Genomic DNA, 12,500 nt, shown 5'->3' with positions numbered 1-12,500 from the left:
TGCTACTATTCCACACTGTACACCGCAGGTCAGAACAAGAACCAGCTCAGAACAAGTAGTCTAGGCCAGTGGTTCTCAAACTGGGGCCCTGAGGTGTGCCGGGGGGCCCCGGCTTTATGACATTTTATATGAATTTATCATAAATTCTGTGTAATTAAATTTCAGAAAAATAAGGCTACTAACCAACAGCACAACATTGTATTATTTAATATGTTTTGTTTAATGCAAATATTAAGATTTGGAAAGATTTATGTCAGAAATGTTCTTTTTTTTGGTGGGGGGGTGCACTGTATATAAGGGGGGCCGCACGCTCACATTAAACATCTCTCTCCAAATAAGCTTAATAATTTTATTAGCACTAAATAAATTAAAGTGTATCACATTGTCGATGTTTTAAAATCATGTCATATTTGATATCCTGGCCATTGATGCGTTAATCACTGCATCTGTCTTTCAAAGATGTCAACTAAAAGGCGACTAAGCATTCTGTCATTCACCATGAGAGGAAAGTGCCCTATAAAGGCCAGGGTGCAGGATGCTGGGCCAGAGAAGGTGGTGAAAAGGGTGTAGGCCCATTGTTGTGTTTGGGTGGAGGGTTGGAGATGTCACTCTTTACTGTCTTCTAAACCTGAGAGCCCTGATAGCTACACACACACTTCCTATAGCGTTAATAAATAACTAAGGTCTTATACACTGATCTGAGTTCATCTTTATATTAAATGATATAAGTGAATGTTGTAAGAATGAACATGAGCCATATTGTTAGTGGGCTCCATGTTTATGGCCGTTAACACAAACTAGCACTTATTTAAATGCACTGATTCATGTTCAGTGGATTAAATGTGTGTGTATAATAATAATAATAATAATAATAATAATAATAATAATAATAATAATAATAATATTACTAATGAATCATTCACTCACAGTCCATTACAGTTTATCCAGAACGCAGCTGAGTTCATGTTCACGAACAAAAGACTGTTGTCATCGGGAGCCGGTTACCATGGAAACCTACTCACCACAGAACGTGTCGCGTAGTGAATGACGCTGACCAATCACAGAGCGCAGCCGTGTACACGTCACACACACGCACGATTCCCTTCCAACGGATCTAGTAACCGTGGCAACGCGTGAGCCAATCACATCGGGCTGTATGTTTCACTTACTGCGTTGTACAGGGAATCCTGTGACCAATCACACAGCAGACTCTCCTCTTGACCACGCCCTCCTCTGGTGACTGTAGTGCTTTGTTAAGCTCTCTGATGTATACAGGTGTTGGTCATGTAATTAGAATATCATGAAAAAGTTGATTTATTTCACTAATTCCATTCAAAAAGTGAAACTTGTATATTATATTCATTCATTACACACAGACTGATATATTTCATATGTTTATTTCTTTTAATTTTGATGATTATAACTGACAACTAAGTAAAATCCCACATTCAGTACCTCAGAAAATTAGAATATGACTTAAGACCAATACAAAGAAAAGATTTTTAGAAATCTGGACCAACTGAAAAGTATGAAGATGAAAAGTATGAGCATGTCCAGCACTCAGTACTTAGTCAGGGCTCCTTTTACCTGTATTACTGCAGCGATGCAGCGTGGCATGGAGTCCATCAGTCTGTGGCACTGCTCAGGTGTTATGAGAGTCCAGGTTGCTCTGATGGTGGCCTTCAGCTCTTCTGCATTGTTGGGTCTGGCATATCGCCTCTTCCTCTTCACAATACACCATAGATTTACCATCTATGGGTTTAAGGTCAGGCGAGTTTGCTGGCCAATTAAGAACAGGGATCCCATGGTCCTTATACCAGGTACTGGTAGCTTTGGCACTGTGTGCAGGTGCCGAGTGCTGTTGGAAAATGAAATCTGCATCTCCATAAAGTAAAGGTCAGCAGCAGGAAGCATGAAGTGCACAGACAGCGTCAGAAGCGTCTCGCCTGGGCTGCTGCTGTGTGGTCCAAAGTTATGTTCTCTGATGAAAGTAAATTTTGCATTTTCTTTGGAAATCAGGGTCCCAGAGTCTGAAGGAAGAGAGGAGAAGCACACAATCGACGATGCTTGAGGTCTAGTGTAAAGTTTCCAGTCAGTGATAGTTTGGGGTGAAATGTCATCTGCTGGTGTTGGTCCACTGTGTTTTCTGAGGTCCGAGGTCAACGCAGCCGTATACCAGGAAGTTTTAGAGCACTTTATGCTTCCTGCTGCTGACCAACTTTATGGAGATACAGGTTTCATTTTCCAACAATTTCCAACAGGACAGGACTGATGGACTCCATGATTCAGGCAAAAGGAGCCCCAACTAAGTACTGAGTGCTGGACATGCTCATAATTTTCATGTTCATACTTTTCAGTTGGCCAGATTTCTAAAAATCATTTTTAAATTGAAAGTTTCACTTTTTGAATGGAATTTGTTGATGATTTGTTGATGGAATTTGTTGATGAACTTTTTGATGATTCTTATTATATGACCAGCACCTGTATAAAACATTTCATTCTTATTTGTCTCAGCTATAAAAAGTCTCTATTCACTAAATGTCATGAATAAACAATAAAAAACACAATGAATAAATAAATGGAGCAGACACTGTGTGTGGTCCACTGCCCAATTTCACACGTTTTTATTAGTTATAAACTGCAGCATCTTTATATAAAACCAGAGAAAATGAAATCACTGCAAGAGAAAAACTGTAAAGCGCAAACATCAGAGCAGATACGCTGACCTTCAACTGCAAATAAACCTGCGTTCAGTTCCAGAGCGAGAGAGAAAGAGACGGTGAAGAAGAGAAAGATGCCATGTGCTGGAGTTAACCGTTAAAGCCCTGCCCTGATCTCTCCCTCATCCTCACATCATTGTGTAAATATTGAACAGATTTCCCTTCTTTTATAAGCAATATAAGGTCAAAGGTCACACTGCTGCCATGGTGCCAGACGTCTGGGACACGTCTGATGCTCGGTGTGAGAATAGTTAAAAACTAGTTTTTAAAAAATACCGCAAAATTTAAAAGAAACAGAAACAATAACTTAAATAGAAGTGCTAAAAACACAATTTAGTTTTTCTGGAGCCCTTTTGATAAAATATGTCAAAGGGAGCAGAAGACATCTGTTATGTTTACAGTGAAGCCTAAAAATATGACCAAAAATGACCATTAGCTTCAGATCATCACACATAGGAGTAAGGGTTCTGTGTATAATACTCTTCACATCCATCCCAGTGCTTCACAGTTTCCCATCATGCTGTGCGGTGCCATGCCGATTGGTGATTGGGGCCCACGCTGGGTGGTTATCGGTTCTTGCCCCATGTTTTCCCATCATGCTGCACTCTCAGGGACTCTGTGTTCTCCTGTACGCTCCCAGCCCGGTGTTTCATTCATTTCACGGACTCAGTGGTGAATTCCGTGTTCCCACTCTCTCCCTCTGTCTCTTGCTGATCCTGTTCCCTCCTGTGCCGGTCGTTCTCCCATTCCACAAAGGAGTCAAAGAGACTGGGCCAGGCCTCGTCCTCACTGTAGTTGCTTAAGTCAGGCCCGACGCTCTGTGTGAAGTTGAGGAACATGTTCCAGGTGTCGCGTGAGATGCCACGCACACCACATGGGTTCTCCGACAGGAAACGGAGCCAGCGATCAAGCACGGGCGGCATGTCCTGTGTGAACACCAGCCTCCAGAGGGCAATGGCAATGCAGCGCTGCAGCGAACGCTGGCCCTCGCCGCAGTCCAGCCCAAACTGGAACGTGAAGCGATACAAGTCCTTAAAGTTCTCCTCAGAGCGACACTCATCTAACATGGCTGAAAAACGTTGAGAGATCCCCTGAACAGAATCAGCACGGATTGCCTTACAGCCCTCCACAAACTCATGTCTACAGAGAAAGAGTGAGAAAGAGTTACAGTACTTTAAATTTCACTACAAAACATTCTATAAATTCCAGCAAAAAAAAAACTAGAAACCAAATTTAAAATGTTCAGTGAGGTGCAAATTTTTTTTTAAATTAACTCTGCATTACTTTATTATTATATACACACGTATGTTATGGACTTTTACCTTGTGAACTTGCACATGGTGGCAGCCTGAAACTTCCAGGCGAGCACCAGGACCTTGAACTCGGCTGGGTCCACGTGCAGGTCGTTACAAAAACGCTCCATTCCTTCTTCCAAAATGGCGTCCTCATGCTCGTCCTTATAATGCATAAACATCTCATCTATCCGAGCCATCGAAAGCACCTCTCCGTCTTGTGCAGTCTCTTCCCTCCTCACATCAGAGAAGTGCGTGGTCGTAGATGTGTCTGTGGTGACCTCTGGTGACTTGGTGCCATTGACATCGGCAGGAAATTTGGCCTCCTCTCTGGGCCCACCTCCTCCTCCACTTCCTTTTTTGCCATGGGACTTCCCAGCATCCTTTTCGCCACTTTTGCTGCCCAGAGAGGATGTGGGGTTCTTACATTTATTCACACACTGGCCCATGGTGTCCTCACGCCCCCTGTATCTCTCTTCCTCGATCACGCCTTCTGCTTCCTGACTCTCCTCCTCAGGCCCGCTCGGCTCCGGCAAAACGCCACCTGACTGCGATCACCATGCCCTGAAGAATAATTTGGAGAAACTGAGTCAGTCATTGTGTTTGATCAAATCAAAATCAGCCACTGTGCCCTGCATCAGTCACTGAATCAGAATCACTCTGTACCCTACTTAATCACTCGCTGTGCTAAATATGAATCAGTAAGCATGCTAGTAAAATTCTAAATGACAAGTATTCATCAAATCATCTGTATATATTACACACTACTGCTGCTGTATATTGTACTAAAGTATAATATTACACAATATTGTTATTTACACTCTCACACTTTATGTACATAACTGATCTGTTATATATTCTGTATTTATATTTAATACTCATAATGTCTATATTGTATCTCATCGTCTATATTGTATAGTAGTGTTATTTATGTGTGTATTGTATAGTATAGTGTTATTTATGTGTGTATTGTATAGTATAGTGTTATTTATGTGTGTATTGTATAGTATAGTGTTATTTATGCCTGTATTGTATAGTATAGTGTTATTTATGCCTGTATTGTATAGTATAGTGTTATTTATGCCTGTATTGTATAGTATAGTGTTATTTATGTGTGTATTGTATAGTATAGTGTTATTTATGTGTGTATTGTATAGTATAGTGTTATTTATGTGTGTATTGTATAGTCTAGTGTTATTTATGTGTGTATTGTATAGTCTAGTGTTATTTATGTGTGTATTGTATAGTATAGTGTTATTTATGTGTGTATTGTATAGTATTGTGTTATTTATGTGTGTATTGTATAGTATAGTGTTATTTGTGTGTGTATTGTATAGTATAGTGTTATTTATGTGTGTATTGTATAGTATAGTATAGTGTTATTTATGTGTGTATTGTATAGTATAGTGTTATTTATGTGTGTATTGTATAGTATAGTATAGTGTTATTTATGTGTGTATTGTATAGTATTGTGTTATTTATATCTGTACCTTTGAGAGTCACAAACTGCTGGAACCAAATCCCTTATGTGTCAACATCAACACACTTGGCCAATAAATCTGATTCTGATTCTGATTCTGATGCAGTAACAATCTTGGCCTACTGATTAGATTAATGTGTTATATCTGAATCATCTCCAAAAAAATATAACCTCAAAATTCTGTCCTTGCTAACAGGTCTACCTGCCTCTAGTCTATTCTGTTCATCTCATCTTCAAGCAGTAGCAATAATACTGTGGGGGTAAGTGGTATGGCACAGCTCTATACTATAAATAAACACAGAAGTGTACATGAGAAGCCACTGTCAGATTAGTGTTAAATCACACATAAGTGATGTCATTATGAGAGTGAGTCACTGGGCGGGGTTGGCTGGATAAAGATTCACACATAGCTGTGACTGTGGTTAGATTTTATTGTGCAATAGCAACACTCCCTCTGGTGTTTCAACACTCCAACGGTTCGAAGTCAAAGGCAATGAGTTTGGCTAGATTCCTGAAACCATTTCTCTACTTCACCAGCTGGAACTTCACCAGCTCTGCTGAGAAACAAGCAGAGAGACATCTCACCACTACAGAACCAGTTCAGTCAGTCAGCCTACAGCGCATTAACACAACTAACAGAGTCATGGCCCTTAAAACTACATCAGAGTTAGATTAATCAGCATACATTAAAACAATCAGAGCGTTAACACGTGTACTGTATGTGCAAATGCTGTAGGTATTAAAAGTTGTTCCTTGTGGTTAAACCGTATGTGTTTAACATCACCTAAGTAAAATAATAACTACAGTAAAATAGTTGTATAAGGGGCTTTTTACACCTGGTCACTTCATGTGTTTTCTGTGATCAGATATCTACCCGATGGTAAAAAGACCAGGTCTAAATGCCCTCCGAAACGTTTTGGAGACGGATATAAATCCGACAGTACAAACCCCTTCAGGAGGTGGTCTGGGACGTGTTTCAGATGAAACTGGACAGGTGTAAATGAATGTGGTTGTTCAAGCCACATACGTCAGCGCTAAACTCCTCCCAAACAGAAGTACGTCACTCGCAGGTGATCTTTCACACAGGCGTCTCGTCGGGGCATTTCAATTACCCCAGAAATGAGGTAAAATATATTAGCATTTTGGGCGGGAGTAGAAAGATCGGATCGATACCCGATTCGCCGAGACGCGTTTATGTGGCCTAATGTAAATGGAACAGTTTTAACAAATCAGATAGCTATCGGATCAGAGACAACACATGAAGTGACCAGGGGTAAAAAGGCCAAGAGAAAACACATGAAGTGACCAGGGGTAAAAAGGCCCAGAGACAACACATGAAGTGACCAGGGGTAAAAAGGCCAAGAGAAAACACATGAAGTGCCGGGGTAAAAAGGCCAAGAGAAAACACATGAAGTGACCAGGGGTAAAAAGGCCCAGAGAAAACACATGAAGTGACCAGGGGTAAAAAGGCCCAGAGAAAACACATGAAGTGACCAGGGGTAAAAAGGCCAAGAGAAAACACATGAAGTGACCAGGGGTAAAAAGGCCCAGAGAAAACACATGAAGTGACCAGGGGTAAAAAGGCCCAGAGAAAACACATGAAGTGACCAGGGGTAAAAAGGCCCAGAGAAAACACATGAAGTGACCAGGGGTAAAAAGGCCCAGAGAAAACACATGAAGTGACCAGGGGTAAAAAGGCCCAGAGAAAACACATGAAGTGACCAGGCGTAAAAAGGCCCAGAGAAAACACATGAAGTGACCAGGGGTAAAAAGGCCCAGAGAAAACACATGAAGTGACCAGGGGTAAAAAGGCCCAGAGAAAACACATGAAGTGACCAGGGGTAAAAAGGCCCAGAGAAAACACATGAAGTGACCAGGGGTAAAAAGGCCCTATGATGGAGGAGGTCATATGACAATGCCAACATGGTGGACATATGTTCAGACTTTATTCATACTACACAGGTACCCTGTGCTGTACTATTAGCTGAGCAGAAGGCACTGGCTCGAACGCAGGGTGTATTAATATATTACATGATTTCAGACACATCTTCACATTCAATGTCCATCTTCATTTACACATAGGAATCAACAGACTGCAACAATCTGTGGTTTAGTCTCCATAGATTCATTTTAGCAAGATTCTAGCATCAGATTCCTACAAAATACCTCAGTAACCATCTTCACACTCAGTCACAGAAATCTTAATGAATCAGAAATTCATATTCAGTCTCAGATTAAATTAAGCGGACTGACAGAAAGTCGTCATACATTAAAGTGGGATCAGATTCCAATCATACATCAAATCAAAATCACAACCACCCTAAAGATTAGAATCTAGAGTCAGAATCAGTCACCACATCCTATTTAATTCACTTTTATTTGTATAGTGCTTAAAACAATGAACATTGTCACACAAGAGCTTTGAAGAAATAAAAACATTCAGAATATCCACTTTTAATTTTAAATGCATCTCTTATGACCATATGCCTGAGGTGACAGTGGTGAGGAAAAACTCCATGAGACAATATGAGAGGACTCGTTAGGGAACACCTTCTCATCTGGGGACACGGGGTAGTGCGAGTATTCAGACCAACAGAACGCTCCAATCAAGTGACTCACCTGAGCGTCGGGGCTGAGGACAGTGGTGTCATCTGAGAGACGTCCATCGCACAGGAGGCAGCATCCGTTAACCTGAGAGACAGAGAGCAGAGATTTAAGTGTCACCCTAATGACCTGTTCACTACAGTGATGAACAGCATCCCACACTCCATATAACCACCTGTTAGAGCTGTGCCATTAATCTTTATTGTCGATTCATTCAAATTTGTGGTTTTTGTGGATGTTGAAAAACAAAAATCGATTTCTCCCCAAACCCCCAACACCTCAAACAGAACCATGTTGTTGAATGAGAGGTGTGTGGTGCTACGAAGGTGTGAAAGGTGTGTGGTGCTACCAACAACACAGCAACACAGCTAACAACACAGCAGCAGCCCCAAAACATGGCTAAAAAGCAGGTAAACATAGCGGACACGTTTCCCCACTGTATCCTATATGATCAGCCCATATACACAGTTGAAAAGCCTGGATTTCTTCATACGCTCAAAATAATCGACCCCCGACATGAGCTTCCGAGCCGAAAGTATTTTTCAGAAGTTGCTCCAAAAAAAAAAAAATTAAAAAAAAAAAAATCTGTCCTATAGTCTCTGGTGTTTTATTAGTTTTTTTTAAATAATTGTTTTAAAATCAAAAATTTAATTTTGTCTCAAAAAAAAAAAAAAAAAAAATCGAGGATTCCATTTACAGGACATATCACCCAGCTCTACCTCCTGTTGTACTGAAGTGCCTTTGTACACTTTTCTGGTTATGAGCGCCAGCATCTGTAAACTGTAAGCCGTCTGATTGTCGAACTTTCTGATCGTCTCTCTGTACTTCAGTGCAGTGAATGTGAGAGAATCACAAGCTTTCGAACACAATCTTTAATCTTTCTGACTTTAAAAGACAGAATTAAAACGTCTACTCTGTATTTGAATATTAATAAAGCTGCCAAAGAAATATTGTATTTTTAATCTAAAATTCCACAAATCTAATAATTTTATTTTCATAAAAACACTTCTGGAGCACTGAATAGTCCTGAGGCATAAACACTTCATATGACTGGAGTTTAAACGTACTGCTGAACACGGCTGTAATGTTCAGACTGGACCGTAATATGGACGTAAACACATTAAAGTAACAACCATAAATCATTTATCTTTAAAATGCTTAAATAATTTATTAGTCCTGCTATGTGACTCGTCTGATACTTCATCATAATCATCATCAGTGAGTTAACATTAAGTCCAATCCAGATTCTGAACAAAACGTTTCACACACAGATCAACTGAAGGAGACCAAATGAAATAGTGGCATCACAGCAGATTCAGCTGGATCATCAGTGCAGTCCTGCAGCTCAAGGGCACCTCAGTCGTGGTATCGCCGGCCCGAGACTCGAACCCACAACCTTAGGATTAGGAGTCAGACTCTCTAACCTTTAGGCCACGATTTCCCCTATTTTTTAAAAAATTAAGTTAATCTTTTTTAAATTAATTTTAAACTTTAATTGTATATATTTACTTATTTATTTTTATTCTTATTATTATTACATATTTATTTTGTTTTCTCTCTCTTCTGTTTCCATACTTCTGTAAAGCTGCTTTGAGACAACGGGATGTTGTTAAAAGCGCTATACAAATACATTAAAATGAGAATTGAATCAAGTGTAATTCAGTAAACTTAATTATTCTGAACACAAAAGATAAATATGGCAAATGATAGAAATAAGTTTGCATCGATCAATAATACAAACACAAATTAAGCCTCACACGGTCCATGTTCATGTCCACATTTCCTACATCCTTCTTGCTGCGGCTTCTCACCTTCTACCAAGAGCTGAGTTTTACTGACTTCACTGTTCTATAACAGCAATATAATATATAATAATGTGGAAATCATTAGTGCTATGTTTAAAAAAAGAACTACAGCACAGACTAACAAAGCAGAAACATGACTGCAGCAGTGTGAACGTCTTGGTGAATGTTTTATGGTTTAGGACACAGTCGATATTACGAAACGCACTTACAGAGAACCTCGCAATAACGAAATTCCCCACTCTTCCATCCTTCAGCTCTGAACTGTGTGTGTGTGTGTGTGTGTGTGTGTGTGTACTCGAGGGAAAAGTCTGTGACGAGTAACTAAGTCAATCACATGATCTCTCACAGAATAGCGTGACACCGTTGCTAAGTTGAGCACAGTGTGTTGGTTTATCTGTTAGTTTACTCCCTCGTGATTTAACTACACTCATTTACTAGTTGGGTTAATTAGCATGCAGAGATAAAGCGCATTTGTGAAGACAGAAGATCATGAGCTCAGAGCTGAATGTTCCAGCAAGTGCTGCATCAGACACGTCAACAATGTCCTGCTTCATTTCACTCAGTGTGGATTACTGCACTAATCAGTGTGTTATGTTAGGACATGATGAAACGATACGCTATCGAACACTTATCATCCTCGTCAGTTTGGTTTCGGGTAAAAATGGTGACCACGAGCTGCGAGTAGGAGACGTCACCTTCCCCTGGGGTCAGTGACTGCTTCATCGCCTGCCTTCCTCACTGATACACTCAGGAACAGTGTCATCCTCCATAAGAGGATCCTCCATGTGTTTACTACTGACTAAAGCACCAAGAAGGGGGTGTGTGTGTGTGTGTGTGTGAGTGAGAGAGAGAGAGACACCTCCGTCTGGGCATGTCAGGGCAAAACGCCACACAAACATGCACACACACATGCTTGTGCACACTCACACAAACATACACAAGAGGAACACACATGCACGTACAACAGACACACACATGTATGTAGATACATGTGTAGCCAGATGAATATACACACACACAAGCACAGATGAAGATGCACACAAACAAATACACACAGCTGCAGAAATACAGACGGTGTGTAGACAAAGATACACACAAACAAATGTGCAGACACAAACACACATTCACAAACATATTTGCACAAAGACATACACAGATGCTCGCAAACACACACACACACAATCATCTGTTAAAGAGTGTAAGTGTTTAGGTTTGTAAAATCTATCAGATTGCTCTGAGTGGAAATACAACTTTAATGTTTTACATGCATCACGTAAACACTCCACTCAGTGCAGTGTGTGTGTGTGTGTGTGTGTGTGCACACGCGCACTGAACCATTTACTTTAGTTAAAATTGGACAGCGTTTTAGACACTTTAAAACCCAAAGTGAACGTATAAATAAACACCACACACACAGAGACAGACACACAGACACACAGAGACAGACACACAGACACACACAGAGACACACACAGAGACAGACACACACACAGACAGACACACAGAGAGACAGACACACACACACACAGAGACAGACACACACACACACAGAGACAGACACACACACACACAGAGACAGACACACAGACACACACAGAGACAGACACACACACAGAGACAGACACACAGACACACACACAGAGACACACAGACACACACACAGAGAGACAGACACACACACACACAGAGACAGACACACACACACACACAGAGACAGACACACACACACACAGAGACAGACACACACACACAGAGACAGACACACACACACACAGAGACAGACACACACACACACAGAGACAGACACACACACACACAGAGACAGACACACACACACACAGAGACAGACACACACACACAGAGACAGACACACACACACACACAGAGACAGACACACACACACAGAGACAGACACACACACACAGAGACAGACACACACACACACAGAGACAGACACACACACACAGAGACAGACACACACACACACAGAGACAGACACACACACACAGAGACAGACACACACACACACAGAGACAGACACACACACACACAGAGACAGACACACACACACACAGAGACAGACACACACACACACAGAGACAGACACACACACACACAGAGACAGACACACACACACACACAGAGACAGACACACACACACACAGAGACAGACACACACACACACAGAGACAGACACACACACACACACACAGAGACAGACACACACACACACAGAGACAGACACACACACACACAGAGACAGACACACACACACACAGAGACAGACACACACACACACAGAGACAGACACACACACACACAGAGACAGACACACACACAGAGACAGACACACACACAGAGACAGACACACACACAGAGACGCACAGACACAGAAACAGACACACAGGCAGAGAGACGCACCAACAGACAGACAGACATGCGCGCAGACAGACAGACATGCGTGCAGACAGACAGACAGACATGCGCGCAGACATAGACAGACAGACGTGCGCAGACAGACAGACACGCACGCAGACACAGACAGACAGACAGACGCGCACGCAGACAGACAGGCATGCAGACAGACAGACACGCACGC

The 12,500-nt window shown here is 41.4% G+C and overlaps 2 protein-coding genes across 3 annotated transcripts in view; both read right to left on the bottom strand.

Moving 5' to 3' along the window:
* LOC132845478 (katanin-interacting protein) overlaps positions 1–994 on the bottom strand; it is a 21,937-nt gene extending 20,943 nt beyond the window's left edge. For both annotated transcript variants that reach the window (XM_060869464.1, XM_060869465.1), the window contains exon 1: positions 928–994. In XM_060869464.1, the coding sequence (XP_060725447.1) occupies positions 928–934 (7 nt within the window). In that variant the 5' untranslated portion in view covers positions 935–994. The remainder of the gene's footprint in view (positions 1–927) is intronic.
* Positions 995–2,595: 1,601 nt separating this feature from the next.
* dcun1d3 (defective in cullin neddylation 1 domain containing 3) overlaps positions 2,596–12,500 on the bottom strand; it is a 12,228-nt gene continuing 2,323 nt past the window's right edge. Inside the window, exons 2-4 of the mRNA XM_060869463.1 lie at positions 8,112–8,183; positions 4,043–4,576; positions 2,596–3,860 (exon numbers count right to left, since the gene is read on the bottom strand). Coding sequence (XP_060725446.1) covers positions 3,374–3,860; positions 4,043–4,461 — 906 coding nt within the window. The 5' untranslated portion in view covers positions 4,462–4,576; positions 8,112–8,183 and the 3' untranslated portion in view covers positions 2,596–3,373. The remainder of the gene's footprint in view (positions 3,861–4,042; positions 4,577–8,111; positions 8,184–12,500) is intronic.

The sequence above is a fragment of the Tachysurus vachellii genome, chromosome 5 (assembly GCF_030014155.1).
Source record: "Tachysurus vachellii isolate PV-2020 chromosome 5, HZAU_Pvac_v1, whole genome shotgun sequence".
In the NCBI taxonomy this organism is placed as follows: Eukaryota; Metazoa; Chordata; class Actinopteri; order Siluriformes; family Bagridae; genus Tachysurus; species Tachysurus vachellii.
Note: the sequence above shows the minus strand (reverse complement) of the source record. Positions and strands in the feature narration are given on the sequence as shown.